Below are 27068 nucleotides of genomic sequence, written 5' to 3' on the forward strand. Positions count from 1 at the left end.
TCACTCCTCCACCTGCCCTTCCCTCTCACAGCTGAGGTTCTGGGCGGTGATGATGGCGATGCTGCCCAACACCACCCCTGCTCCCATGATGTCGGAAGGCGCCACGGTCTCATAGAGCACGTAATACTGCAGCATCAGGGCCACCACCACCTCGGAGTGCAGGACGGCGCACACCAGGGCGGGGTGGGCCTTCGTGACTGCATAGCTCACACACACAAAGGAGACCAGGGCGAGGATCCCCACGGCCCCCACACAGCTCCAACTCAGAGGATCATTGGGCAGCACAGGGGTCTGCAGTACAAAGAGGCCTGGCACAGAGCCCACCAGCCCCACCAAGCCAAACAGGAAGGCCACTGTTGGTAGGCAAGAGGGGAAGTCCAGGGAGCGATAGACCAGAAGCCCCAGCGACAATGCCAGGCCACCCAGGAACGCGAGCACGTAGCCCAGGGCGGTGTAGAGGCCCGTCGTCCCCTCCTGCAGTGTCCCTAGTCCAGGTCCCACAATGATGATTAGTCCCAGGGTGCTGCCCAACAGACCACACCAGTCGTAGCCGCTGAGACCCTGGCTCTCGAGGCAGAGGGCGAGGAGGGCAGAGCAGACGGTGGAAGAACCTTTGCGGACCGTGGCTGCGTTGCCAGCAGGCACCACCTGAACCGCACTGTAGGCGCATCCAATGCTGAGGACGTTGAGCAGGGCGTGGAGGCAGGCCCGGCCCCGGACATCGGGAGGTCCCAGCAGTGGGTCGCCACGCAGTTTCAGTAGTAGGGCAATGGGGAGGTGGAAGAGACACCGACAGATAAGCAGCTCCAGCGAGGGTAAGTGGGAAGCCTGGTACGCCATGCGGGAAAAGGGGCCCACAAAGCCAGCAGGCAGGCCCCCACCCAGCAGGGCCACGAGCAGGCCCTTGGTGGCATCGGAGGGCCGGCAGCGCTGGTGCGAGGGGAGGCTGGGCGGAGTGGAGGGCGGCGATGGCTGGGTGAAGTCAGGCAGGTTGAAGTAGGGGTGACTGCCAGCCTGTGAGAGAGAAAGGAGCTGGGGCGTTAGGGCAGCCATGGCCCCAGGGGCCCCGGGGTCGGCCGAATGCCAGGCTGGGGTCTGGGACCTCATGGGACAGTAGCGAGGGCGGGCGGTGTTGCTGAGGAGAATCCTCGGGAGCTAGAAAGGGCCTGAAACTGGAGGAGGGGGTATGGTGTGGGCCTTGGGCCTCTAAAGCAGGAAGCAGGGGGTGAACGGTCTTGGAGCATCGTGTTTCTCTGGGGAAGCTGTTCTGCGGAGAAGAAAAAGAAGACCTCCGCAGTGCTCGGTTGGTTTGGGGAAGGGGAGGCAGCCTCCGATCCCGGGCGTCTGTGTGATGTCACAGGTTCCGGGGACATGTGGGTACACCATTGTGCGTTTCATTTGTGGGTGTCTCCAGGACAGCTGGGAAAGTTTTAGGGGAAGAGACAAAAGGGAGCAGTCAGGAGCTACGGGGAAAGGGGCTATGCCTCCCTGACCCCCACACTCACCATCTTTCCTTGGACTTCCTCCTCTACTCCTGGCTCAGGGGGCCTGGGCCCTTCGGAGCTCCAGCCCTTGTGACCTGGTTGGAGTGGGAGTGGGGTTCTTCCCTGGAACCTTCCTGAGGTGGGGGTGGGAGGTTCTTCCCTGGAACCTTCCTGAGGTGGGGGTGGGCCTAGTTTCTCATTGTTTCCAACCTGGCTGGCTTTCTGTTTGTCTCTGGCTCCAAAGTTTGTCTCATTTTCTTTCTCTCTCTTTTTTTTCCTCTTTCAGAGTGGCTCTGTAATGAGACTTCTTTGGCTTTATATTACTTTGTTTATGTATGTCTCACCTCATTTCAGGAAGCTTTTGCGGGAAGGAGCTTTGAGGGCTGGGCCCTACGTCTCCTGGATTTTTGAACACCAGGGAGGAGTCTCTGGGACTGTCCCTCTGGAGTTTCAGGAATGTGTGTTTCTTCAGCGTGCGCTTCCACCTGGAGTTTTGTGGGTAGTGTCCCAGGGGCGCACAGCAAGGCCTCTGCATTTACGCACAAGTATATAGATGTGGATATTTCTGCCGGTGGGGACAAAGTACCAAGCTGCGTGTTCATCTGCACCGGTAGTCATTTACGTGCGCCTGTTCTGTAGGGCTGGGGCCTGCCTGGCCCGCAGCCTGGTGGGGGGCCCGGAGTGGTGGTTATGTGCGGTGTGTCCAGGGCTAACCCCCGCGAGTGTGCTGAGCCTGGGTCTGCGGGTCCCACTGGGCCGGACTGTGAGCCTGCCATGTTGTGTGTCTGCGGAGAGGGTGTGCGTGCTCCGGGCGCTGTGCCCCGCCGAGGGAAGGGCGTGCAGGGGGCGGGGGGGGGGGGCGTCCCTTGCCAGGGAGTGGGTGGTCGTGCGGGCCTGCGGGGGTGCCGCGGCCAGGCCCGCGCCCGCTCGGTGTCCACCCGTACGCGGCTCTGCGCTGCGCGGTTCCCGTCCCGGGATCGGTCCGGGCCGAGGCCGTCGGACGCGCTCGCCCCGGAACCCGAGCCCGAGCCCGGAGCCCTGCGTCGGTGTCGGCTGCGCTGCGCCGGCCTCCTCTCGGCGGCGGCGGCGGCGGCGGCGGCGGCGCTGGGGGGGTACTGTTTCCGGGGGTGGGGGTGGGGGTAGGACCGGGGCGGGGGGAGCCGATGATGTCAGCGGCGGCGGCGGCGGCGGCGGGGCCGGGCCGGGGCCGGGCGCTGGGGGGGCCGGGGCCGGAGCCGGAGCCGGAGCTGGAGGCGGGCGAAACCGGAGCGGCTGGGGGCGGCCACGGGGATGAGCCGGGCCTGGCGGACGCGGCGCCATCGCAGTCAGGTGGGCCCCGGGGCGAACCGGGCAGGGCCAGGGCGGACCGGAGCCAACAGCCAGGCCCCCTCCCCGCTGCCCGGCGCCGCGGGGGCCCGGGCCGCGGCCCGCGCCGCGACCGCTCCCCTCTGGGGTTGACCTGGGGGCTCAGGGGTCGGGGGGCTGAGCCTGGCCCCGCCTCCAGGCGCGCGCGGCGCTGGGGGGCGACTAAGGGGGCCCCGGTGCGGCGTCCGACCCGGCGGCTGCCCGGGGGCGCGATCGCCTGGGGCCGGGGAGGGGGCCGCGCTCCCTCCCCTCCCGAAGGGTTAATTCTGCAGGCCGGTGCCCCCCTCCCCCCCGTGGGGCAGGTTGGGGGTGGGGTGGGGCGGGTGTGAGCCCGGGCCGGCGCTGCAAGCTGCTGGGAGGGCGATGGCGTAGGAGCCAGGCAGAGAGGGGGAGGGGTGGGCCGCCCAGCGCCCCGGAGTTGGGGTGTGCGGGGTGCGCAGGGCGAGCAGGGGCCCCGGAGCCGCCGTGCCGTCGGGGCAGGGTTGTGGCTGTGAGTCCCGGAGATTGTGGGTGTCCTGCTGTGTTGTGGGGCAAGGTAAACCTCTCCTGGGCACCACCGTTTGCTGGTCTGGCAGCTAGGGGTCCGGGTAGGGCCCTCCCTGAGCCACGGGGACAGACAGCCTGATGGAGGGGTGTCCAGTTGTGTGGGGCAGAATTACAAGAGGTGGCTTTGGGTGACAGGTCCTCACTGGAAAGCAGGGCACGATCCATGCGGAGTTTGTCCAATGCGTGGTTTTATGTATGTTTTATGCAGGCATGTGTTCTCTTACACATATGAACTATTTATGAACGGTCGTTTCTGCATAGCTGGCATGGTCAGTGTATGTGCCAGGGAGGGCACCGGCGTACTGCGGGTATGTACCCGTCTGGAGGGGGCTGTTGTGTACCTTTGGGTCGGAAGGTGTCACGTCTGGGTCCCCTTTCTGTGGCCCTGCCGAGGTGTGGCCCGGTGTTGGCGAGGACGGCCCGCTGGCTGCGTTTGTGGGTCTGCGTGTTGGGTGAGTTGCACAGGGGGAGCAGGTCTAGAACTCAGGTCCGGAGGATCTGTGGCAAGTGAGAAACCCCCAGGGTGTGTCCCAGGTAATTGTGGGGCCGTGGGCACTGCCGTGCGAGGGGCTCCCGGGGGGGAATGTGCAGGTTGTGTTTATGGGATCGTGGGCAGCCGGGCCAGGACAAGGTTGTGTGTCTGTAACATTCTCTGTGGGATTCTTTTGTGACGTTGTTCGTGGGAGCCTGTCTGTGCTGTGGGGCTGGGAGGCGAGCTGGTCAGAAAACACTTGTGGGGAGGGAGGTGGCGTGACAAGGGCAATGTGGGCCTCAGCGTCGAGAGATCAGCCGCTAGCCGTGTGTGCGTGCCTGCCTTCTACGCGTTTGAGTGGCCGTGTGGGGCGGCTGTGGGGATATGTGAGGAAGAAGGCAGGGAGATAAATATGGGGCAGAGCAAGGGCAGCAGGCGGGAGGCCTGGGTGTCGTCGGGGCGGCCCAGCGAGTCTTCGTGCGGGGTCTGAGTGCTTGCCCCTCACGGCCTGCCCAGCGCGTCAGGGTCACCGCGAGGAGAAGCCTGGCGGCGGCAGGGAAACTAAGCTTGGACAGGGTGGCTTCTTGGCCATGTTTATGTAGAGGCCGGGTGTGACTCTTGTCACTGACATGGAAAAAAGAAACACGAAGTTTTCAGTCCCCTCCTCCGGCTTCCCCCTCTTCTCTGCCCCCCTCCCGGTACCTCTGCTTTTCCTGCTCTTCTGTGACGCACACTGGGCCGCTCCTGCCACTGTGGAAGGGTCTGGGAATGGAATTTGCTCGCTAGGCAGATTGCTCAGAACAGGTTTTCCTCACCTTTGTGTCTGTGCGCGCGTGTGTGTGTGCTGCGCCTCGCCTGCCTGGGGGGGGGGGTGGCTGCATGGGGGGGTGAGAAGGGCACTGTGGCCGGGCCCTCTGGTGTGATGGGAGTGGGGGCTGCTGGCCTCTGTGTGAGGCCCACACAACAGGTGCATCGTGGCTGCTGGAAGGGAGGGAGGCCTGGACTAGAACTGAGGCGTTCTGGCCATAAGGGAGCCTCGGTTCCTCATCTGTAAAATGGGGCTAAATCCTTGCCCTGCCTGTCTTCCAACAGGGCCGTAAGTGGCACATGGAAAATGTACCTGGAAGGTAGCTCCAGTGCGGGGGGGGGGGGGGGGGGGGCGCCTGTGGCAGCCCCCGTGGAGCCCCTTCTCCGGGCCTGGCTAATAACAACAGCAGCGAACTCTTACCGAGCACGGACAGGGTACCAGGCGCTGTTCTCAATGCTGTTATGTGTGATCGTTCACGTACTCTCTGCAACACGCCGGGGAAGGAGGTGTTCGAATGATCTCCTTTTTTCCGATGAGACAGCTGAGGCCCAGAGAAGTTAAGCCACTTTGCTGGTAAGAGGGAAAGCAGGATTCGAACCCCGGCAGTCAGGCTCAGGTTCCCGTGCTCTTCCAGGCTCTGCTCCCTTTTTGAGTGAAGCTTTCCTCGGGCCTCTCTGTGCTCCCGCACCCCCCCCCCCCCACGCTTCTCCCCCGTTTCTGCAGAACCTAGCACCTGTACAGTCCATCTCAGACCAGTGTGCTTCAACAATGACGTGGGGAGTCCCAGCCTCGGCAGTGAGGACCCACAGTCGGGTGCTGGGTGCTGGCCGTGGGGGCGCCCAGTGTTGACGAGCCAGGCACAGGAGAGATTGTCCTTGTCCTGTGGGTCAGGGAGGGCCAAGAGGAAAGTGGCATTTGAGTTACATTTTGGAGGGCTTTGGTCTGGGAAGAGGTTGGGAGAGGTTGCGTCTCTGGCCGGAGAGGCAGCACAGGCAAAGACGGGGGGCTGGGGGTACGTTGAGGTGGGAGAGCCCCCCCGGTGCTGGAAGGGAGCCTAACACAAGGCATGATTGGAAAGGAAGATTGGAACTGGACCCTTGAATATCTGGCTGAGCAGTCTGAATTTTATTCCCAACTGAGTGGGGTCCAGTGACGGTTTCTGAGCCCAGGACCCATCCATCCGGCCCGTGCCGGCTGGGGTCAGGGACCCTCAGTGAGTGGAGGGCCAGATGCGGGAAGGTAGGCCTGGAGGCAGGGGAATAACCTTGGGCCAGGCGAGTGTTAACAAGGGCCTGAGCTCGTTCGGGGGCCAGAGGCGGGTTGAAGGGACGGCTTCCAGAGCCATTCCCAAGCTGGGCTGCAGATCCGACCCGGCCTGGTGAGGGCTGGACGCGGGGAGTGAAGAAAAGGGTGGAGTCAGACGTGACACAGTTAGGGCTTAGCACGTGAGACCTTATGTGGTGATTTCTGTAACCCACTGGCCGCCTGTAGGCCCCTTCAGGGCAGGATCCGGTGGTCTGGCAGAGGGAAGAGATTTCGCATGTGGGTTCACATAAGCCCGGGTCTGCATTTTCACTCCAGTGCTCACACTGCGTGACCTTGAGGAGGATACAGCCCTCTGTGAGTCTCAGTTTTCGCATCTGTAAAATTGAGATGGTACAAATACCAACTTTGGGTGGCCATTCGGGGGAAATCGTGTGGCGAGACAATCCACGCAAAACCCTGGGAGTGTATCAGGCAAAGCGTGAGTGCCCCAGACTTGGTCACGTCATTCTTGTCATGCCCAGCTGCTGGCCAGCTCAGTCCGGCACCGAGGCTGGCTTCCTTCCTGAGGGTGGACAGACCCCAGGAGCACTTTGAAGGAGGGAGAGCCATTCATTCCCCCAAATATTTTTGAACTCTCCCATTACGTACCGGGCGCCAGTCTAAGTGACGATGCTAGCAGTGAGCAAAGCAGTGAACGCCTCCCCCCCTCAGAGCTTACATTCTGGAGGGAAGTGAACAATATGTTTTGCTAGGTGCCAACGAGGCAAAGGAGCGGAGAGGGCTAGGAAGTGTAGGGAGGTGGGGGCGGCCAGGAAGGCCTCCAGGAGAAGGGGACTGGAGGCAAAGCTTCAAGGAGGTGGATCAGCGAGGCGTGGGGCTGAGGAAGAGCATTTTGGCGAGAGGGAACGGCAGGAGGTGCTCAGAACCCCCTCTCCCCCCGAGCACGTAGCCAGTCAAGAGTGGGGAAACCATGAAAACAAAAAAAAACCTAAAAACCACAGAGCCACCAACCTGCCATGAAGCCTGATTTCTGCCTCCTCTTCTCTACCACTTCCCCCCACTACTTTCCGGGACTGAGTTCCAAGATAATAAAAAGAGCTATCGAGTTTATTGAGTACTTACCAAGTACCAAGTACCCTACTAGGTACTGCCGGTCATCAGCTCATTTAATCTCTGCAGACAACCCTCTGAAGCGGGAGGGACTCACTGTCCCCACGTTACAGACAAAGAAACTGAGATACAGACAGGTTAGGGAACTTGCCCAGGGTCACATAAGTCCTGTCTTCATCTCCCGTAAAACCTAGTGGGGTAGTCGTCAGTGATGGGCAGTTGAACTCCGGAGAGCTGGGTCCAAACCCCGGCTTGGTTCGCAACAAGAAGGGGTCACAGATCGCCCCTCCACCGCATCCTCTCCACTTTCGGTGAGGAGTTTAGCGCATTGAAAGCCTCAGTTTACTCATCTGTACGGTGGGGTTGATGACAGCGCCTACAGTGGCTGGCTGGGGTCCTTTTGAGTGTTGACATGAACTGATGCAGATAAAATGCTTAGGACTGTGCTCGTGACACAAGTATTTCCTAAATGGCAGTTACAGGTACCACGATGAGGGTGCTTCCGGGCGATCTCTAAGGGCCAGGCCGGCTTCGGACCTCCGTGGCTCTAAGGAGCCCTGACAGGCCTTGTGAAGGTACCTTGCCGGTCAGCACACAGCCACGGGGCAGTAGGCACCAAGGCCACGAGCCTGAGCTGGTGGGCAGGCCTGGCCAAGGGGAGGAGTGGGGGCTGGAGCTGAGCCTCCACTGTGCTCCCCAGTGCAGGCCTGCTACCTCCGGAGGAAGGGGCCCCTCCTCGAATTTTTTTCCCTTCTTCTGATTTTCACAAAAGGTACTAGATGGGCTGGTGGGCCCCTAGCGGGTGCTGTTGAAAAAAAAACCCCACTGGTTTTCTACAGCACTTCTGAGAGCAAACGCGGGGGGGTTTGTACACCAAGCAATTCTCAGACACCGGCTGGGGATCCTACAATTCAACTCGAGCCCGACACTATCTCCCCGCAGTTACAGTCCGATCCCGCAGATTAAGGGCTCAGTCCATGAGACTGCCCACTTTACATGTTGGTCATAAGTCCGGGCCTCCCATACTGCTGCCCGGCCAGCTATACATTGCGGGGTTTCCCATGAGCCCCTCTTCAGCTTCAAGAATTTGCTAGAATGGCTCGTAGAACTGGGGAAGATGCTTACTTAGGCTTACTGGCTTATTGCACAATAATGGATATAATAATTCAGGTGGATAGCCAAATGAAGAGCTACGAATGGTGAAGTCTAGAAAGGTCCTGAGTGCAGGCCCTTCTGTCTCTGTCAGCTGGGGTACATACACTGCCCTCCTGGCCCATGAATGTGTTCACCGACCCAGAAGCTCTCCGAACCCCATAATGTAGAGATTTTTATGGAAGCATCATGACGTAGGCACGATCAATTATTAACTCAATCTCCGGCCCTTCTCCCCTCCATGGAGGATGGCGGTGAGCTGAAAGCCCTGAGCTTCTAAACATGGCTTGGGCTTTGGGGTGACCAGCCCCCAACGTGAAACTCTCTAGGAGACCACCAAGGTCACCTCAGTGAGAACAAAAGATGCTCCTGTCACCCAGGAAATTCCAGAGGATTTAGGAGTTCTGTGTCAGGGACCAGGGTCAAAGACCAAATATTAGCACAAAAGATGCTCCCAGCCCCCCATCACTTGGGCAATTATAAGAGTTTTAGGAGCACTGTGTCAGGAATGGGGGTGAAGACCAAATATACGTATTTCCTACAGTGTCCACAATATCACAGCTAGAAACCTGTCCTCCATCCGGAGTGCCACAGTTACAGTCAAGAACACAGGCTTTGTAGCCAGACTTCCCCGGATCAGACCCCAGCCCTCCTACCAGCTGGTCACACATCCTTGGGCGAGCTGCCTGGCATTTCTAGCTTCAGTCCATTTTTTTTTTTTAAAGATTTTATTTATTAGAGTGCAAGAGAGAGAGCACAAGCAGGGGCAGCAGCAGAAGGAGAGAGAGGGAGAAGCAGACTCCCTGCTGAGCAGGGAGCTGGAGGCCCCCCCCCCCATCCCAGGACCCCAGGATCATGACCTGAGCCGAAGGCAGACGCTTCACCGACTGAGCCACCCAGGCTGTCCGTTTAAAATGGGGAAGCTGGGCTGCCCGGCCAGCTCAGATGATGGAGCACGCGACTCTTGACCTCAGGGTTGTGAGTTCGAGCCCCACGTTGGGTGTAGAGATAATTTAAAAATAAAATCGTTATGAAGGGGAAGCTAAGTTGCTCTGTTTCGAGTAGGAGCCGAGGACGCCATGCAAGTGAAGTATGGGCTCTCGGGGGTCCCGGCGGCCCAGGGCTATCGTGGAAGGGGTGGGGGAGCCCTCTCCCTCTTTCCTCCCTTTACCACCAGAACTGGACACCAGCCCGCACGCAGGGCAGCTGGGCGGGGAGTGCGTTCTGCGGGATTCCCGCCCCACCCGCGATCCAGCAGCTAAAGGGGGCTCCACCTGACCCAGTAGTGGCGTGTGCCTCGCAGTTGGGGCTGTTAGAGCTTTTGGACGGCACCCCTCTTTACCACCTTCCTCCTCCTCGGAGAGGAATAAGAGCAGTCTTTCTGGGAACAAGACACGGGCTGTGCCAGGGAAGCCTTGCAGCCCAGATGGTAGGACTAATAAAGGGGGAAAAGAGCATGGTGTTTTGGGGAAGGGGGCATTTACGAGGAACTCCCGCTGCAGGGTACCTCAGAGAACAAGGGTGGCCCGGGGCGTGGGGAAGGAGAGCGTTCCCGGGTTTCCTGGAGGGTGGACGAGAGGGGCCTCAGCTCAGCAGGCCTGGCTCGGTGAACAGACCCCCTTGTTATTCCCAGCTGTGTGTGACTGTGTGGCTCTGGAACCCAGATCTTCCGCTGAAAACCGGGACCCCAAAGTCCTGACTATGCCCGCCACAGGGGAAGTGGCTGTGAGGGGCTTTCTTTTTCTTTTTTTTTTTTTTTAAAGATTTTATTTATTTATTTGACAGAGATAGAGACAGCCAGCGAGAGAGGGAACACAAGCAGGGGGAGTGGGAGAGGAAGAAGCAGGCTCATAGCGGAGGAGCCTGATGTGGGGCTCGATCCCGGAACGCCAGGATCACGCCCTGAGCCGAAGGCAGGCGCTTAACCGCTGTTCCACCCAGGCGCCCCTGTGAGGGGCTTTCTGTGCAGTGGCCGCCACAGCTCAAATCAGGGTCACCGGCTGTTCCTTTCGGATGGGCATTCCAGCAAGAGCTGAGGCCAGGGGTTGCGTTTCCCTTCCTCCTTTTTAAGCCAAAGTCCCAAAGCCAGCGGCATTCAGAGTAAGGAGTGGGACCCGAGCTTCTTCATGCTGGGTCTGGCGGCCTTTCCAGTGCCCTCCAGAGACGGGAGCAAGCTAGCGTGTGTGTATCAGTCTGTGGTCTTTGGTGGTCACCTGGCACCAGAAACCTCCAAGATTTACGGGGCTGGGGTGTGTGCGAGCGTGTGTGTCGGTCCTCTGCTAAATTGACTGTCTAGCAATTGAGCCCAATAAAAAAGCTCTAGCAAATCTATTTTGATATGTAAAGGAGGCTATTATAATGAAAGACAACATGCAAATCTTTGATTTTCTTTGAGCCCCGAAGATTGGGCCAGAGGGACCTGAGAGTGATCCAGGAGGCTTCCCTGGACCTGTGGGATTGAGCTATACCGCTGTGTTGTGTGGAGGTGAATTGGAAACATGCAAATGATCTTCTGCTGGTACTTCTCCGGGCCAGCAGACCTGGGCTTTGCAGTGACGTGTGTGACCTCCCAGGTCCAGCCAGACGCGGCTACACGAGAACCCGACAGGCTCCCGGGAGGGGGTCAGGGTGTGCAGAGCAGCCTGGGCGTCCTCTTTGACCCCAGGTGCTGTGCCACCCCCACCTCCTGGGGTCCTTTCCATGCCAACTCCCTTCCTGAGGACACGGTTTGTTTCTCCCCAGAAGGAAGAGGCCCCGCAGAAGGGACTCGTTGAGCCACCCCCGCTCCACTCCATGTTCGCTGTGCCCTCAGGTGAGACGGCGCGAGTGCCCGCAGCCGGGGGGAAACCGGACACGAGGCAGGTTTTTGAGGCTGGGGAGCCCTGCGAAGTGGTCAGTAGGTGTCATGGGGCCTTCCTCCTCCTCCGGGCAGGAGAGAGGTGACCACTGCTTACGTCTCTGGTCTGCGACTTTGGAACCTTTGACCCCTTGACCTTCATCATGACCTGAGCTAGCGCTGGCTTCCTCCAGCCCCAGATGTTTGACGTGCTAGGGCTGGGTGCCGGCCAGACGAGCCTGGCGACAGTTAACCCCTGCCTTCTGTGGCCGGAAGTTCATCAGTCTTTCTCCAGTCTCTGACCAACAGCCCCCCTCCCCCGCCCCAGGCCCTCCCAACTCACCTCCCTGATCTCAGAGGCCTCGCCCCCTCCGCCCAGCCTCTGACGTCCTCCCCTGGCCTCTTCTCCCCCGTCCAGGCTGGCGCCATGCCCCCCCCAGCAGAGGTGACCGACCCGTCCCATGCCCCCGCTGTCCTGCGCCAGCTCAATGAGCAGCGGCTCCGAGGCCTCTTCTGTGACGTCACCCTCATAGCTGGAGACACCAAGTTCCCTGCTCACCGCAGTGTCCTGGCTGCTTCGAGTCCCTTCTTCAGAGAGGCCCTGCTTGCTTCAGCTCCACTGCCCCTCCCACCAGTTACTGGGGGCCCTGCCCCCAACCCAGCCACCACCACAGCTGCCTCTTCTTCTTCCTCCTCCTCTTCTTCCTCTTCCTCCTCCTCCTCCTCCTCTTCTTCTTCCTCTTCCTCTTCCTCTTCTTCCTCCTCTTCCCCCGCTCCGGCCTCACCCCCCACTTCCTCCCCACCCCGGGTCCTGGAGCTGCCAGGGGTCCCAGCAGCTGCCTTCTCTGATGTCCTCAACTTCATCTACAGTGCCCGGCTTGCTCTACCCGGCGGTGGAGGGGACGGGGCTGCAGTGGCAGAGATAGGAGCTCTGGGGCGGCGTCTGGGCATCTCCCGCCTGCAGGGCCTGGGGGAGGGAGGCGATGCCTGGGTACCTCCTGCCCCAGCCCCCATGGCCACCTCGCAGCCCGAAGAGGATAGCTTCGGGCCTGGGCCGAGGCCAGCCGGGGAGTGGGAGGGTGACAGGGCTGAGGCCCAGGCCTCTGACTCGCAGGCCCCCCTGTCCCGGCGGCCGCTCCCCTGCCCGCGATGTGGAAAAAGCTTCATTCATCCCAAGCGGCTGCAGACCCACGAGGCACAGTGCCGCCGGGGGGCCGGCACTCGGGGGTCTGCGGGGCTGGGATCTGGGGGCTCTGGCCCCAGCGGCCCCGCAGGAGTGGATGCCTCTGCCCTGCCCACCCCGGTGGGCTTCCGAGGCGGCCCGGAGCACGTGGTGAAGGTGGTGGGCGGCCACGTGCTGTACGTGTGCGCGGCCTGTGAGCGCTCCTACGTGACCCTGTCCAGCCTGAAGCGGCACAGCAACGTGCACTCGTGGCGGAGGAAGTACCCCTGCCGCTACTGCGAGAAGGTGTTCGCGCTGGCGGAGTACCGAACCAAGCATGAGGTGTGGCACACTGGGGAGCGCAGGTGAGTGGCCTGGGGGCCGGAGGCGGGGGCGCAGTCAGGAGTCGGGGCACCAGGGACCCCAGAGGGGGGAAGACAGGGGAGGAGTGGGCAGAGTGTGGGGCCCAGGAAGTCGCCTGGAGACCAGCGCACTGGCGCACTCGCCCCTGCTCCCCGTCACTGGTGCAGCCGCCTCCCTTCCAGCCTCGGTTCCCATCGCCAATGCTCACTAGCACCTCTGGGTGCCGGGGTCGCCGGTGCTGTGGGGAAGGCCAGGGCGGGAAGAGGAAGTTGCCCGCGTAGGAAAAGACGGTGGGGGGAGGGAGGCGCAGGCACGCCGGCCGGGAGCTGTAAGGTGTCTTTCCGTGAACGGCCCTGCTCATGAGGCATTTCCCCCGTTGTGTCATTGGAGCTTCAGAGGAAGGCTTCGTGGGTTAGGCCAGCCGTGTGCTTATTCCCGGTTCGCAGATGGACCAGCCAGTGGGGGGCCCTGAGCTAGCACTGGTACCTCTCCTGAGGCTGGCAGGATGGGACAAGCAGCATGAAAGGAGGGTGAGCGCACGGCTGGGGGAGTCGTAGGTCTGAGTGGAGGACATGGGAGCTGAGGCCTTGGCTTCGAGCCGCTAACGCCGCTGTCTCTGTCCCCACCCTATCCCCTGCTGTCCTGGCCCAGGTACCAGTGCATCTTCTGCTGGGAGACCTTTGTCACTTACTATAACCTGAAGACCCACCAGCGAGCCTTCCATGGCATTAGCCCCGGCCTCTTAGCCAGTGAGAAGACACCCAATGGAGGCTACAAGCCCAAGCTCAATACCCTCAAGCTGTACCGCCTGCTCCCCATGAGGGCAGCCAAGCGGCCCTATAAGACCTACAGCCAGGGAGCCCCCGAGGCCCCCCTCTCTCCAGGCCTCAACACACCGGCCCCTGTAGCCATGCCTGCCAGCCCACCGCCCGGACCCCCACCTGCCCCCCAGCCCGGCCCCCCACCCTCTGTCATCGCTTTTGCCCACCCGGCTCCCTCTGTCATTGTTCACGGGGGCGGAGGCAGTGGTGGAGCAGGGGGTGGGCCGGCCAGCACAGGGGGAGCCCAAGCTGCCTCGGTCATCACTTACACTGCTCCCCCGAGGCCCCCCAAAAAACGTGAGTACCCACCACCCCCCCCTCAGCCTGCAGCCACACCAACCGGCCCGGCCACAGCGGGCAGCCCGGCCACAGCCGCAGGGCCGGCCACAGCCACGGAGGAGGCCAAGGGCCGGAACCCACGGGCTGGAAGGACTCTGACCTACACGGCCAAGCCAGCCGGCGGGATTGGCGGGGGTGGGGGTCCCCCTGCGGGGCCTGGCCGGGGCCCCTCTCAGCTACAGGCCCCACCTCCACTGTGTCAGATCACTGTGCGGATCGGCGAGGAGGCCATTGTCAAGCGCCGCATCTCAGAGACTGACCTGCGTCCTGGGGAGCTGAGCGGAGAGGAGGTGGAGGAGAGCGAGGACGACGACGACGACGAGGACGACGACGACGACGACGACGAGGACGACGACGAGGACGACGAGGAATCGAGGGCTGGCGGGGAGGACCAGCTCTGGCGGCCCTACTACTCCTACAAGCCCAAGCGCAAGGCCGGGGCCGCGGGCGCGGGCAGCAGCGGGGGCGGCGCGCTGCCCCGGGGCCGCCGGCCGCCGCGCTGGAGACAGAAGCCGGAGCGCAGGAGCTGGGAGGACGCGCCGGCGGCCGAGGGCCCCGCGGGGCGGGCCCGGGCGGAGCGGAGGCACCGCTGCGGGGATTGCGCCCAGACCTTCGCCACCCTGAGGAAGCTGCGGAAGCACCAGGAGGCGCACGGCGGGGGCTCGCACGGCTCCCGCGCCGGCCGCAGGCCCTCCAGCCGCTTCGCCTGCCCGCACTGCGCCAAGGTATGCAAGACGGCGGCCGCCCTGAGTCGCCACGGGCAGAGGCACGCGGCCGAGCGGCCCGGGGGCACCCCCACGCCCGTCATCGCCTACTCCAAGGGCAGCGCTGGCACCAGGGCCGGGGACGTCAAGGAGGAGGCCCCCCAGGAGATGCAAGTCTCCTCGTCCAGCGGGGAGGCCGGTGGCGGCAGCGCAGCGGCTGCGGAGGGAGCTTCCGAGGCCGCCTCTCTCCAGGACCCTGTCATCTCAGGGGGTGAGGAGCCCCCGCTGGTGGCAGGAGGGGGCACTTATGCATATCCGCCTGTGCAGGAATTTCCACTGGCTCTGATTGGGAGCGGCAGGGAACCTAGTGGTGGGAGGGGGAAAGCTGGCAGCGAGGGGCCGGTGGGGGCAGGGGAGGGGGACCGCGTGGAGGGGATGGGGGCTGCCAAAGTCACCTTCTACCCAGAGCCCTACCCGCTCGTCTATGGCCCCCAGCTCCTTGCCGCCTACCCTTACAACTTCAGCAATCTGGCCGCTCTCCCGGTTGCTCTTAACATGGTCCTACCTGATGAGAAGGGTGGGGGGGCCCTTCCCTTCCTTCCAGGGGTCTTTGGCTACGCAGTCAATCCTCAAGCAGCACCCCCTACTCCCCCAACCCCACCTCCCCCAATTCTTCCTCCACCAGTTCCCCCTAAGGGAGAAGGGGAAAGGGCAGGGCTTGAGAGAACCCAGAAGGGAGATGTGGGGTGAGCTCTGGGCCCACCTCCCCCCTTTCACCAGATGCCACCCTCCCTGAACCCCCTGCCACTACCAGCTCCCTGGCTTCCCTGCCCCTTGGGAGCCCCTCCACACTCTTGTGCAGGGACTTGGGGGCCCCTGGAGCTCAGGGGTCAGGCTGCTTTGTGTGAGATTGTAGTTTTCCCATCTCCTGGGAAGGGATCTTGGGTGGTTTCCCTCTCAGTTCTCCTCCAGGGAATGGCCTCCATGAGGGGCAGGGCCAGCTCCCATCCTTTCTCCAGCCCTCGGGGCAACTGAGCAATATACTTATATGAATCTCTACTCACGGCCCCCACCAGCTCTGAATGTCTAACCCACCCTCCTGATTCGTAAACCTGGGGGGAAACCATCTCTCTCACCTAGTGACCTCCCCTCATTCTGAAGCTTTCTCTAAGCCCCTGCCTAGATGCTTCCTAGCACATTCCATTCTCCGTGGCCCAGGGCCTGGACCAGACCATTGTGATACCTGACACCCGCCCATCTGGGAGCATGGCTTTGGTTCCCATTCTTCCCAGGGGTGGGTTTCTGCGTCCCTGTCTCCTCACGTTAAGATGCCATGCCTTCCTTGGCTTCCATGCCTTCGGATCTTCCATATTCCTCATTCTCCTAGACTCTGGAGATGGCCTCTTCCAATCCAGGTCAGGGAGGTGTTGGGGGAGGGCTACCCATCTGTTCCACGGCTGAGCACTTTCCCAGCCCAGGGCAGCACTAATCTTGGCCCTGTCTTGACCCCCAAATCCAGTGAGCCCCAGATTCTTCCAAGGCAAAGAGGTGAGTAGATTGCACCTCTTCCTGCCTCTACCTATGGCCTCTTCTGGGCTAAATCAGATTTGGGGGCCAGGAGGGAGGAGCTCCATATGGGATGGGGAAGGGAATCTACTTTCTCCGTTTTTTTTTTTTTTTTTTCCTGATGGTTTCTCCCAGACTAGACCAAATAGCCAGAAAAGTGATGGGGGTTGGATGGGTGGGTAAGCCCAAGATTTGCACATGACCTCCCATCCTTACCTTTACCTCCATCTTCCCCAGTGTTGCTTCCCTCACCATTCACTCCAGGTGGTTTTTGGGGAACCATCCTACTCCCTTGGTGGGCTTTGGGGTATCCCCACCAACTTTTCCTCCAGAATAGCACCTTACACCCCATCTTTGACTCAGTTCCCCACACCCAAAGATCCCAGCCTAGGGATGGGGTGCAGGGACCTTAAACAGTCCCTAATCCCTAATTTGCACTAGTTAACCCTGGTCAGGGGTCTGTATGTTTCCTTCCAGTGGGGGAGTTGAAGAAATGTTTGCTCCTAATTCTCTTTGACGACCGGGCGTTCCCACTCTGTGATTGGATGAACATTTCCCATCCCACCACCTCCCCCCCCAAAAAAAGAACAGCTCACAAGGGGAGAGTCAGTTTGGGGAGCAAATCTGATAAATGGGAATTAGAGGAGTGCAGTTTAAAAAGGGGAAAGGCTGCCACCATTTAGATGGGAGCTTTATCCCAGCTACTGTTTTCCGGGGCCAAGATGGCTGCCCTCTCTCGTGGCTGAAAGGGCAAGATCATGGCTTTTGGAGGGAGGTGAGCTTGAGGGAAGGACCAGGAGCACCCTCCCGCCTCCTCTTACCCTCCTAGTCTATAGGAAGGGGGAGGTTTTTGACAGGCTCCTGAATGTTAACCATGGAGGAGTGTCATTCCTTCTCTCCTCCTCTGTCTCTTTGCACTTTTCCTGGTCTTGGCCACAGTCCGAGTGAAGAGTTTCCTACTGAATGTACCAAGTTCCAATTTTTAAGGGGGTAAAATGCTTAAAACGGGAAAATGCAAAAAAAAAAAAAATCACTAAAAAATTCCCACAAATCTCGTTTCTGGCACTTTAGAAAAACTGCGAAAAAAGAACATAATAAAGAATACGTATATATATATATCTCTACACACAAATTTTATATATATATATATACACTCATATATATATATATACACACACACACACACACATACACACACGCGCACACACACAGCGGAACCACAAGAGAGACAGAAGCCTTGGAGGCAGGGGGCAGACGTAATGACAGCTCCCCTATATCCTTAACCTGCACTCCTCTGAGGCAGAAAGGCACAGGAAACGGAAGGAGTTGAGGATGGACCGGGGGATTTGAATTTCAGAACAGGTCAAAATTCCAAAACCATGGACATTTTTGGGAGAACTGAGATTGTAGACATTTATTTTTTTGAAAATATGATTTAGGAAACTAGCTTCCAGAATTTGGTGGTTCTGGGCAACAAATGAGATTGTGGCAAATTGGAGACTTAAAATACATGTATCCGAGCTGGGGAACTTGAATATTGTGAATTTCAGACGTTGGAAATTTGGGATTTTGCAATTTCGTCTTTTGAAAATTATTCAAGTCTTGTCAGTTTGTGCCCTCTTTCCCCATGTTCCCTGGGGAGAAGGGTGATGGTGGAGTGGAAAGGCCACTGGTTCTGTGCCACAGCACGCAAGGTTTAGAATTCTACAGACTGTAGCTCTATACGTAGTGAGGACCCCGATTTAGAGAAACTGACCAATATTTATCTCCGCATCTGTGTGTGTGTCCAACTCTCTAGGCCAATAAACCAACAAGACAGACAAACTGTGCTCCGTAGTGGGATGCCAAGTGCACTTCTTTGCGTGGCTGGCGGGTCGGCTGGACAGGGACATGCCTGCCTTGTCCCCCAGGGATCCTGGGAGCTGTGGCTGTATGATCCCTCTGAGGGCACAGCCTCCGGCAGCTGAGAAGGTGTGCGGGCTTGGGGGCCCTGCATACTTCACTGTAATGGCTGCAGCCGCTAGGGCTTAGGCTGACTTTGGTCTGACCTCCAGGCAGAAACAGTAACTCAGCCCTGTTCGCACAGCCTGCTGGGCACAGGATCCTCATGTCCCGTGCGCCTTACACCTGGTGCGACCCACTCTCCAAATTGAAAAGCAACGGGCATAAAGTGAGCAATGGCCATGAGATACAACCACCTTTCTTTTTCCACTCCTAGCCTTTTATTACCTTCAACTCCTCATCTCCCCACCCCTCCCCTTGATTTTGTCTACTGTTATGGAGAGATGGGCAAGTAAGATGAGCCAAGCGGCCAGCTGGGTGGGGGCTTTGGGGAATTCTGGTACAAATACCTTGACCAGGGCGGGCCGCCACACTCACCAGCACTAGCAGGTTGCTGCCAACAGGGGAATCAGGCCCGGTGTTACCGTAGTTCTATTTTTTTTTTTTTTTTTTTTTCCCCAAGAGAAGCCAGAAATCCAGATTTCTCTGTGCAATGTCCAGATTTTCAAAGTAGCTAACTCACACTAGAACTTGTGCAGGCCAACAACATAGGTCACACACACACACACACCAGTTTGCAACCTCTGATGTATCCTGCGTAGAGCTTTTGCTCCCATCTTCTCATATGACCCTCAGACTGGGGGACAGATACTATTCTTAGCTTCATTTACAGTCGTGGAATCTTAGGCTGAGTGTTTAGTACCTTATCCGAAGTTTGAGCACCAAAGCTGCGACCGACATGAAGGTTTTTTAAAGTGCTCTTTCCCCCCTCAGTACAAATGCATCCTTTTAGAAGTAACTTTTTTTTTTATCCTAAGGATAATACTTACTATGAAACAATAAATTACAGAAAAATAAAAAAGAATGACCACTAGTCCCAACATGCAAACATAAGCACTATTAACGTGTATTTCCTTCCAGGAAGAAAAAATTCCCCACTCACTCACTCAACAATGTTAAGCACCCACTATCCTATAAGTCAGGACCTGGGCCAGGTGCTGGGGATATTACAGCGAACGAGATACAGTGCCTGCCCTCCTAGGGCATACAGTCTACTTCTCGTTCTTTTTTCCATTCTAGTGTTGGTAACCTAGTGTTGATATCCAAAGGAACTTCTAGAAACCAAAGAATAAACAAACTGATAGTGCGCTTCTGGTGGGACCCAGAGCTTCCGTCAGCCCCGTCCCCCTTTGGTGCTCTCCCCAGAAAGGCAATGATGTGGGAAGCCTGGACTCCTAGTGGAGTCGTAAGGCAGAAAGGTATAGGCCTTGAGAGTACTGCCCAACTCTCAGTTCAGCTGGCCGAGGACCCGCATCTTGGCCCTCTGTCCTCAAGGAAAGGGGTCGGCAGGGGGCAAGTGGTACGAGGCGTCCAGGAAGATGACGAGGGTCCCAACACTCGTGAAGATGATGAAGGTCCACAGGAAAAGGCGATCCACTACCATGGCCACAAATTGCCAGTCTTCTTTCAGCTGGGGGTAGGCAGAGGAAACTGTCCCTGAGCTCCAGACCCCCACGGAAGGCCTGCCCTGTACCCTTGCCCTTGTCCTACGGCTCGGAGACAGGGGCGGGCCGCGGGACCGAGGAAACCGAAACCGCGGACGACCGAGGGAGCGAAAAACCAGTCGGAAAACAGGGGGCGGGACCAAAGGAGGCAAGCTTCCAATCAAAAACAAGAGCGGGTGCTGGGGGCGGAGCCGGGGTCTGCGGGTGGAGCCAAGGCCACCCAGGCCCTGCCCTGCTCCACCGTCATTGGACTTACCGCGTCGTGGTCCTCCTGTTCCTGCAGCTGGCGAGCAATGTAGCTGATCGAGGAAATGACCTCCCGCAGCTCGGGAGGCAGGCCCACAGCCCGGGTTGGACCATCAGTAAGTCGCCGCAGGTCCGGGGCAGACAGGTCAGGCTGGAACCTGGAAGAGGCGGGGCAGTTTGCCCAAGTTCCAGGCTCCGTCCCGAGTCCCTCCTCCAACACTCTTGTCAGTTTTCAAAACGTGAGAAGGCCCTTTAGGCTGTCCCCGCCAGCGGCGATCTCTCCAGCCTTCCGCAAGTCCTCCCATCTCTCTACGGTTTAGTTTCCGCCTTTCGGCACAGCAGGCGGTGGGAATGGGTACTACAATTCCCATGATGCTCAAAGGCATCTTCCGGGACCTTAAGCTGCCTGCCTCTGCACAGTCTTCTGGGAACTGTAGTTCCCTCTCTCCCTTCATTGTAGGCGATGGGGAGTAGGTACTACCTGTTGGGTTTGGGGAAGAGAAAATCGTTCGGTGGCTTCCGGATGAAATATTCATCTGTTCCCCGACCCCAGCCACTTCCGGGAGAATCCCTGAGGGCTACAGGAGGTGGCTCCGGCATCAGGTCTCTCTCAGGTTTGGGCCTCTTCAGACCCAGGTATAGAGGGAGTTTGTGGATGAAGATCTGCTGAGTAGAAAGGAGTGTTGGCAGGGGCTCTTATGCTTTCAGACCGGAAGGGAAGCAGCCCGCGGCTGCCATCCACCGGCCCATCCCCGCGCATGCCTGCGCACGTCCCTCCGAGCCGCACAGCCTCAAGAGCTCCTAAGTGGGTTGCTAGGCGCGTCCTGGCTGGAAAGAAAAGTTAGGAGGGCTTCGTCCCTGATAGGACCTGACCCTGAGAATGTTTCCCTGGGTCCCGGGATGGGCAGCATTGACGAAGAAAATATGGAATCTATGACATGACAGTGTCGGGAGGGTAAAATTAGCTACACAACGTTACAACACCCAACAGGCCTCGGCACTAGAACATTCTATCAGGAGTTGTAATTCCCCCTCAGCTCTGTGAAAGGGAAGGTTGAAGTTGGTAGGAGGTTGCAGAAGTGTTACCTGCCCCCAAAAACAGATACTAGGACTGACGATAAACACAGGTCGGAGGAGGACACCTTACCCGTCGGACCCAAGCAGGCATTTGGTGAGTGTGGGGTGAGCGATGGTGCAGGTTGAGGACTACGACGCTGAGGATGACTGAGAAAGTGACGAGGACCATGGTAAACATGAGGTACTTGATAATGATGGGGACAGACAGGGAGGTCTCAGGAACTTTGTCTGCCAGCAGCAACAGGAACACGGTAAGGGTCAGCAGGGCAAAGATGGAGAGCCCCATCTTCTCTCCTTGCAGGGCAGAGAGGAAGGCAGAGGATTAGGCTTTGCCAGAAGGCAATTTCCATGGCATCATCAGTGACCATGTTCCCAGCCCACACCAGGACAGGCTTTTGGAAGGGCCAACTGCATGCAGATGACTCCTACAATTATACCTCCAGCCCAGACTTATTCTCCTAAACCCCAGATTTATAGCCACCTGCTGATTTAACCTCTCTGCCTGGATGTCCAACAGACACCTCGAATTTAACATGTCCCAATCCTAATGCCCGGAGCACCAACCCTTCCCACAGGCTCCCCCATTTCACGAATGACAAATGCATCTTTCCTGGGGCTCAGGCCAAAACCCTGTCAGTCATTCTCAACTCTCCTCTCTCTCTCATTCCACATCCAATCCATAGCAAACGCTACTGGCTGTACCTTCAAAATATATCCGTATAAAGCACCATTACCTCAGGCCCGAGTTATTATAAAGGCCTCCTCTTTGCTTCACCCTATTTCCCCCTGCTGACTGTTCTCAACAGAGCAGCCAGATTGATGCTGTTAAAATGTAAATCAGATCGTATCACTTCTCTTCTCAAAACCTTCCAGGGGCGGGGCGCCCGGGGGCACAGCGGTTAAGCGTCTGCCTTCGGCTCAGGGCGTGATCCCGGCGATCTGGGATCGAGCCCCACATCAGGCTCTTCCGCTATGAGCCTGCTTCTTCCTCTCCCACTCCCCCTGCTTGTGTTCCCTCTCTCGCTGGCTGTCTCTATCTCTGTTGAATAAATAAATAAAATCTTAAAAAAAAAAAACAAAAAAACAAACCTTCCAGTGGCTTCTCATCTTCTTTAGCATAAAAGCCAGTCCTTAGTGTGGTTGACAAGGCCTTCTTCCCATTATCTCTCCGACCTTATCTCCTACAGTTTTTCTCTTGCTTCCTTTGTTCAGTTATCCTATTTCTTGAATATGCAAGGCTCACTCCCACTTCTGGGTCTTTGCGTTCAAGTGGTAACTCCACTTGGTACATTCTTCCCCCAGATATCTGCCGGGGTCATTCTCTCACCCCCTTCAACTCTTCCTTCAAATATTGATCAAATACTTCCTTTTTATTGAGGCATTCGCTGACTGTTCTATTTTATTTTATTTTTTAAGATCTTATTTTTAAGTAATGTCTACACCCAGGGTGGGGCTTGAACTCACAACCCCGGGATCAAGAGTCACGTGCTTTACTGATTGAGCCAGCCAGGGGTCCCTGACCCCCTGACCGTTCTATTTTATTTTTGTTTATTCTTTTTTCTTTTTTCTTTTTTCTTTTCTTTTCTTTTCTTTCTTCTTTCTTTCTTTCTTTCTTTCTCTCTCTTTTTTTTTTTTTTTAGAGTGGGAGGGAGAGAGGCAGAGGGAGAGAATCTTAGGCAGGCTCCACGCTCAGTGCTCAGCATGGAGCCTGTGGTGGGGCTGATCTCACAACCCTGAGATCATGACCTAAGCAGAAATCAAGAGTTGGACACTGAACCAACTGGGCCACCCAGGCACCCCCTGACTGTTCTATTTTAAATTATAACCCCCACCCCTATTCTTATCCTTCCTAAGGACTTTTCCTACTTTTATTGTCCTCCTTAGGACCTGTCCTCTTTTAATATACTATCTAATAGATTTATTTACTTTGTTCATTGACTGTCTCCCCACTAGAATGTAAACTCCACAAGGGCAAGGATTTTTGTCTCTTTTCTTCACTGATGTATTCCCAGTGCCAAGCACATTATAGACGCTAAAAGAGTATCATTGCATGAATGAACAGACAAGTCCTTGTAGCTTTTTTTAGGAACTAAATAGCAATTTGAAGGATCTAAAAATGAAACAAAATATGTAAGGATATGCCAGGTGGCTGATTATTCCTGTGGCATAAAAGCAGGCACCTCAAACTTCCTCAAGGAAGGTATCGAAATAAAAAACTTTTATGGTCTGCTCTACTTAAGTCCTATAATATTGGGTTCCAAGATTTGCCCTGCTCTGGGAGGAAGTAGAAGTTACAGTTGGAAGTGCATTCTGGAGCTAGATCGCTTTCCTTCCCGAGACAGAGAACTCGATGCCAGACAGAAGGAAAGCATACTTTAAATACCACAGTTAAGGATTTCAGTCCCTGAATCAGACTGGCACCAACCAGAGTTGGAATTGCGACACTACGTCTCTCTTAACTGTAATGTGGGGGAAATGACTTAAACTGTCTCGGCCTCTTTGTCCTCCTCTGCAAAGCGGGAAGACAATTCAGTACTCGCTCACAGAGTTGTCCTAAAGATTAGAATTGAGTTAATGTAGGATTGCCTGGGTGGCACGGTCGCTTAAGGGTCCGACTCTTAATTTCAGCTGGGGTCGTGGTCTCTCGGTCAGGAGACTGAGCCCCGTGTCTGGCTCTGCACTCAGCTCAGAGTCTGCTTGAGATTCTCTCTCTGCCCCTCCCCCCTTCTAAAATAAATAAATAAATCTTAAAAAAAAAAGCATTGAGCTAATGTATGTAACATGCTAACTGTACTACTTATAACAAGTGCTCAAAACTAGTAAAAATAATACCAACACTTACATAGAACTTACTTGGTACCAGGCATAGTTCTATTAACTCAATTAATCCTCAAAATAATCCTATTAGTTAGGGACACATAAGAAGGAATTTGCCCAAGGTTACTCTGTAACTACATTACGATGCCTCCTAGAGAAATGTTGCTATTATTTCCAAGAGAATCTCCAAGGGACTAGTAGGTGTCTGGAAAAAAAAGGGGGAGTGGGGTGGGGAAGATACCAGGAATGGGGAAAGGGAAAGGGAGAGTTTTCTAACCCCAGGAGTTGTTGGTTCCAAGGATGAGATCTTAGGATTCTGAAGGAAACAGTTCAGGGGCACCGGGATGGAGAGAAGTGGGCAGCAGAGGGGAGGCCGAGCCTGGGTCTGGAGGGAAAACCTGGATCCCATGAGAAGACTCTGGTTGAAGGGAAAACCTGGGCAAGATTGCTGAAGCGCAATCCATGATGGCTTGGGTTGGCAGAAAAACCTTGCCAGGATTCAGGGTGGACAGGAAGAAGCTCAGAAGGAGGGTTGCCGGCCCTTTCCTCCCTTACCTGCATCTGGCGGCAGGTAGAAGACGAAGATGGCCAGGAGAGTGATGAGGATGCATGGGGCAATGACATTGACCAGGTAGAAGAGAGGCTTCCGGCGAATGATGAGGTAGAAGATGACTTCTTGCCGCTGTCCTTCCCCGCCTCCCCTAGGATCCGCTGGAGGCTGGATTAGTCGAGAAGGCTTGTGGATAATTTCCCACTGGCCGTTCTCTGGGAGGAAGGAGAGGGGAGGAAAGAGAGGGGAGGAAAGAGGTGCGGCCTGTGCTTATTGCTGCCAGATATGGCTTGCTCTGCCACATCCTAGACCCGAGAGTGGCTGATGCGATAAGGTGCCAGCTGTGGACACTGGGCTGGGCAGCCCATCTCTGATGAACGTGAACGAGTTTCCATTTCCATATCTGCGAAATGTAGAGAGTCCCACTTATCCTGCCGACCCCACAGGGTTGTACTGGGCATTGCTGAAGGCGGGTCTTTATCAGCCTGTTGGAAACTGGAAATCGTGAAGCCCATGACGTGGGAGCCATGCCCACTCACCAATGAAGGTCCCTTCGTGAATGTGCACTTCCTGCCGCTCCTGCTTATCAGGACCCAGGCCGGTCCGCAGGCTGACCTCGGAGCTGTCGTAGCTGTAGGAACTGAACACCATGGTGCAGTTCTGCCAGTCAAAGGGGAAGTAGGTGACCTGGATGGAGTGGGGAGTCACCAGAGCTGCCAGAGGGCTGTTCCGGGCTGGGGGCGTTGGGAGGTCATTAGGCAGGTCACAGGGAAGTAGGGTCACAGATGCATTGTCAGGTTATTAGGGGAGGCCGTGGGCTACGGAAGCGAGGTCACTGAGAAACTGCAAGTCAGCGACAGTGGGCAGAGAAGATGAAACAACGCAAAATCAGGAGGACGGGAGCGATGGGAGGGTTATGCGGGATAATGGAGGAGGGACGGGAGGCGCTTCGGAGTCAGTGTCTCGGGAGAGGCAGGGTTCCCAGCGGAGGCCCGGGCACCTGGATGCTGCAGCTGCTGCGGTAGAGGCCCGGAGGCTGCCAGCGCATGGAACCATTGGAGGACACCACGACGTTTAAATCCAGAGCAACGTCAAAATTCCCGTCGTTGCTGCGGGTGAAGGACCTTCTCAGTCGGGATCGGCCGCCCTCCCGAGGCCCCGCCCACCTCCCCTTCTTGGGGAAGATCCTACTTGTTTAGGAGCACCACATCCGGAAGCCACACGGATTCAGCCGTGATGCGGAGGGAATCGATGCCCTCGTGCTCCGCGGGGTCCCAGCTCAGCCTGTAGTCCGTCCACTCCTGTGGAAGCAGAGGCTGAGGGGCTGTCCGGGGCTGGAGCTTGGGGGGGACGTGGGATGTCCGGAGGAAGCGGGAAAGGAGTGCAAGGAGGGAACCGACCGGCCTGGGCTATGGTTCTGGAAGTCGGGGTTCTGATTCCGGCTGCACTTTTACTCCTTGGGACCCCATCAGCTAATCTCCCCTTCCCTCGCCCCAAGCCCCAGATTTTTAGTCTGTAAAAATAAGGAGGTTGCACTAGCTAGCCACTAAAACAGTGTTTTTCAAACTGCGGTTCGCGACCCTTTAGTGGGTCGGGAATCAAATTAGTGGCCCCAAGACAGTGTTTAAAAAATTAGAATAAGAAATGTGTGGAATGCAACTCTCATAGTAAAGATAGGTACTGTCTCTGAAGCTTCTGTTTCCGTTATGTTTTCTGAGGTCGTGATGCAAGAAATAATCTTACTGCCCGGACACTGGAGGAAATTGGAAAGGCAGCGGGACGCCCTCTCCCACCCCGTGGGGTCTCCATACCAGGTCTAAGTACACCTTTGTGCTCATCTCCTCATCCTTCTCGTTCTAGAAGGGAAAAGTTTAAAGGGTAGAGGTGATATGAATAGAGAGAATGGAAGGGGCTCGGCGAGTCAAGCTCTCTCTGGAAACCCCTTTCTCTGAGTCCAAACCCCGCCTCCTAGACGCTGCATTGGTTTAAGCCCCGCCTCTATCTAAGAAACTTCCGGCGGTCTACACCGCCAGCCAATCCAGCTTCCAGTCCGCCTACCCGCCCCCCCACCCCCGCGGCCCTCCACCCCGCTCCGTCCCGGGCCCCACCCACAGCCCGTAACTCACCCAACCCTGAATCTCCGCCCGCCGTTGTTTCGCGACCCGGCCCGGCCCCAAGCTCCGCCCCAGCCTGCGACCCCGCCTCAAGGCCCGCCCCCCAGCCGACCAGCAGCCCAGGGCTTCACTTCAGCGTTCCTCGCCCCACCCGGCTCCACGCCCGGCCCGACCAGCAGCCACGCCCACAGCTTGTCCATTGGTCCGATTTCGACCCAATCTCTGCTAACGGCCCGTCCATGTCCCGGCCTGGCCACGCCCCAGGCCCCGTCCCCAGACGTCCCTCACTCTCGCCCCGCCCAAAGCCACGCCCCCAGCCGGTCCGCGGGCCCAACCTCAACCCCGGCGTGCGCCCTCACCAGGCTGATGAGTTGCGCCAGGCTGAGGCCAATGCTGACCCCGACACGGTCGCCCACCTCCCGCGCCGGCCGCACGGAGCTGTCATAGCCGGAGAAAAGCTTCTCGCGGAGCCGGCCCTCCGCCTCCGTGCCGCGGGCGCCTGGAGGAGGAGAGCACGAAGTGAAGCCACCTTGTCCGGCCACGACCCCTGGCCCTGTCACTGCCCCCCTGAGGCCCAGACGTACCCGGGGCGAGCGGCGCCCCCAGCGCCCCCAGCAGCAGCAGCAGCGCTCCCGGGGTCATAGCCCGGCCGCGTTGCTCAGTGAGTTCGCTCGGTTCGCCAGCGCAGGGGAAGTGACGAGGCGCCCAGGAATGTGCACCTGTCGTTGGGGGGCAGCCGCCAGCCCACCCGCCCCGCCCCTGGG

The 27068-nt window shown here is 57.7% G+C and overlaps 3 protein-coding genes across 9 annotated transcripts; 1 reads left to right on the top strand and 2 right to left on the bottom strand.

The window, feature by feature from the left end:
- SLC35G6 (solute carrier family 35 member G6) lies at window positions 1-2804 on the bottom strand. Its single transcript, XM_057311242.1, has 3 exons — window positions 2715-2804; window positions 2429-2599; window positions 1-1155 (listed from the first exon to the last, which is right to left on the bottom strand). The coding sequence occupies exons 1-3, from the start codon at window positions 2802-2804 to the stop codon at window positions 1-3; spliced, it is 1416 nt and encodes a 471-aa protein (XP_057167225.1).
- ZBTB4 (zinc finger and BTB domain containing 4) lies at window positions 1982-17818 on the top strand. Of its 3 annotated transcripts, none has more exons than XM_048226946.2 (4): window positions 1982-2094; window positions 10946-11015; window positions 11458-12566; window positions 13216-17818. In XM_048226946.2, the coding sequence occupies exons 3-4, from the start codon at window positions 11467-11469 to the stop codon at window positions 15176-15178; spliced, it is 3063 nt and encodes a 1020-aa protein (XP_048082903.1). In that variant the 5' UTR covers window positions 1982-2094; window positions 10946-11015; window positions 11458-11466; the 3' UTR covers window positions 15179-17818. The 3 variants fall into 3 exon arrangements, with proteins under 3 accessions (XP_048082903.1, XP_044247613.2, XP_048082904.1); XM_044391678.3 differs by lacking the exon at window positions 1982-2094 and adding an exon at window positions 2715-2813; XM_048226947.2 differs by lacking the exon at window positions 1982-2094 and adding an exon at window positions 3391-3703.
- CHRNB1 (cholinergic receptor nicotinic beta 1 subunit) lies at window positions 17381-26996 on the bottom strand. Of its 5 annotated transcripts, none has more exons than XM_048226948.2 (11): window positions 26889-26996; window positions 26664-26803; window positions 26002-26046; window positions 25382-25491; window positions 25191-25299; window positions 24730-24850; window positions 24196-24405; window positions 20894-21117; window positions 20228-20409; window positions 19757-19904; window positions 17381-19466 (listed from the first exon to the last, which is right to left on the bottom strand). In XM_048226948.2, exons 1-11 carry the CDS (start codon window positions 26944-26946, stop codon window positions 19326-19328), a joined length of 1488 nt encoding a protein of 495 aa, XP_048082905.1. In that variant the 5' UTR covers window positions 26947-26996; the 3' UTR covers window positions 17381-19325. The 5 variants fall into 5 exon arrangements, with proteins under 5 accessions (XP_048082905.1, XP_044247614.1, XP_026376619.2 ...); XM_044391679.3 differs by having other exon boundaries at window positions 20228-20412; XM_026520834.4 differs by having other exon boundaries at window positions 24730-24877.
- Between the last annotated feature and the right edge of the window lie 72 nt (window positions 26997-27068).

Source organism: Ursus arctos, unplaced genomic scaffold (genome assembly GCF_023065955.2).
Source record: "Ursus arctos isolate Adak ecotype North America unplaced genomic scaffold, UrsArc2.0 scaffold_14, whole genome shotgun sequence".
NCBI lineage: Eukaryota > Metazoa > Chordata > Mammalia > Carnivora > Ursidae > Ursus > Ursus arctos.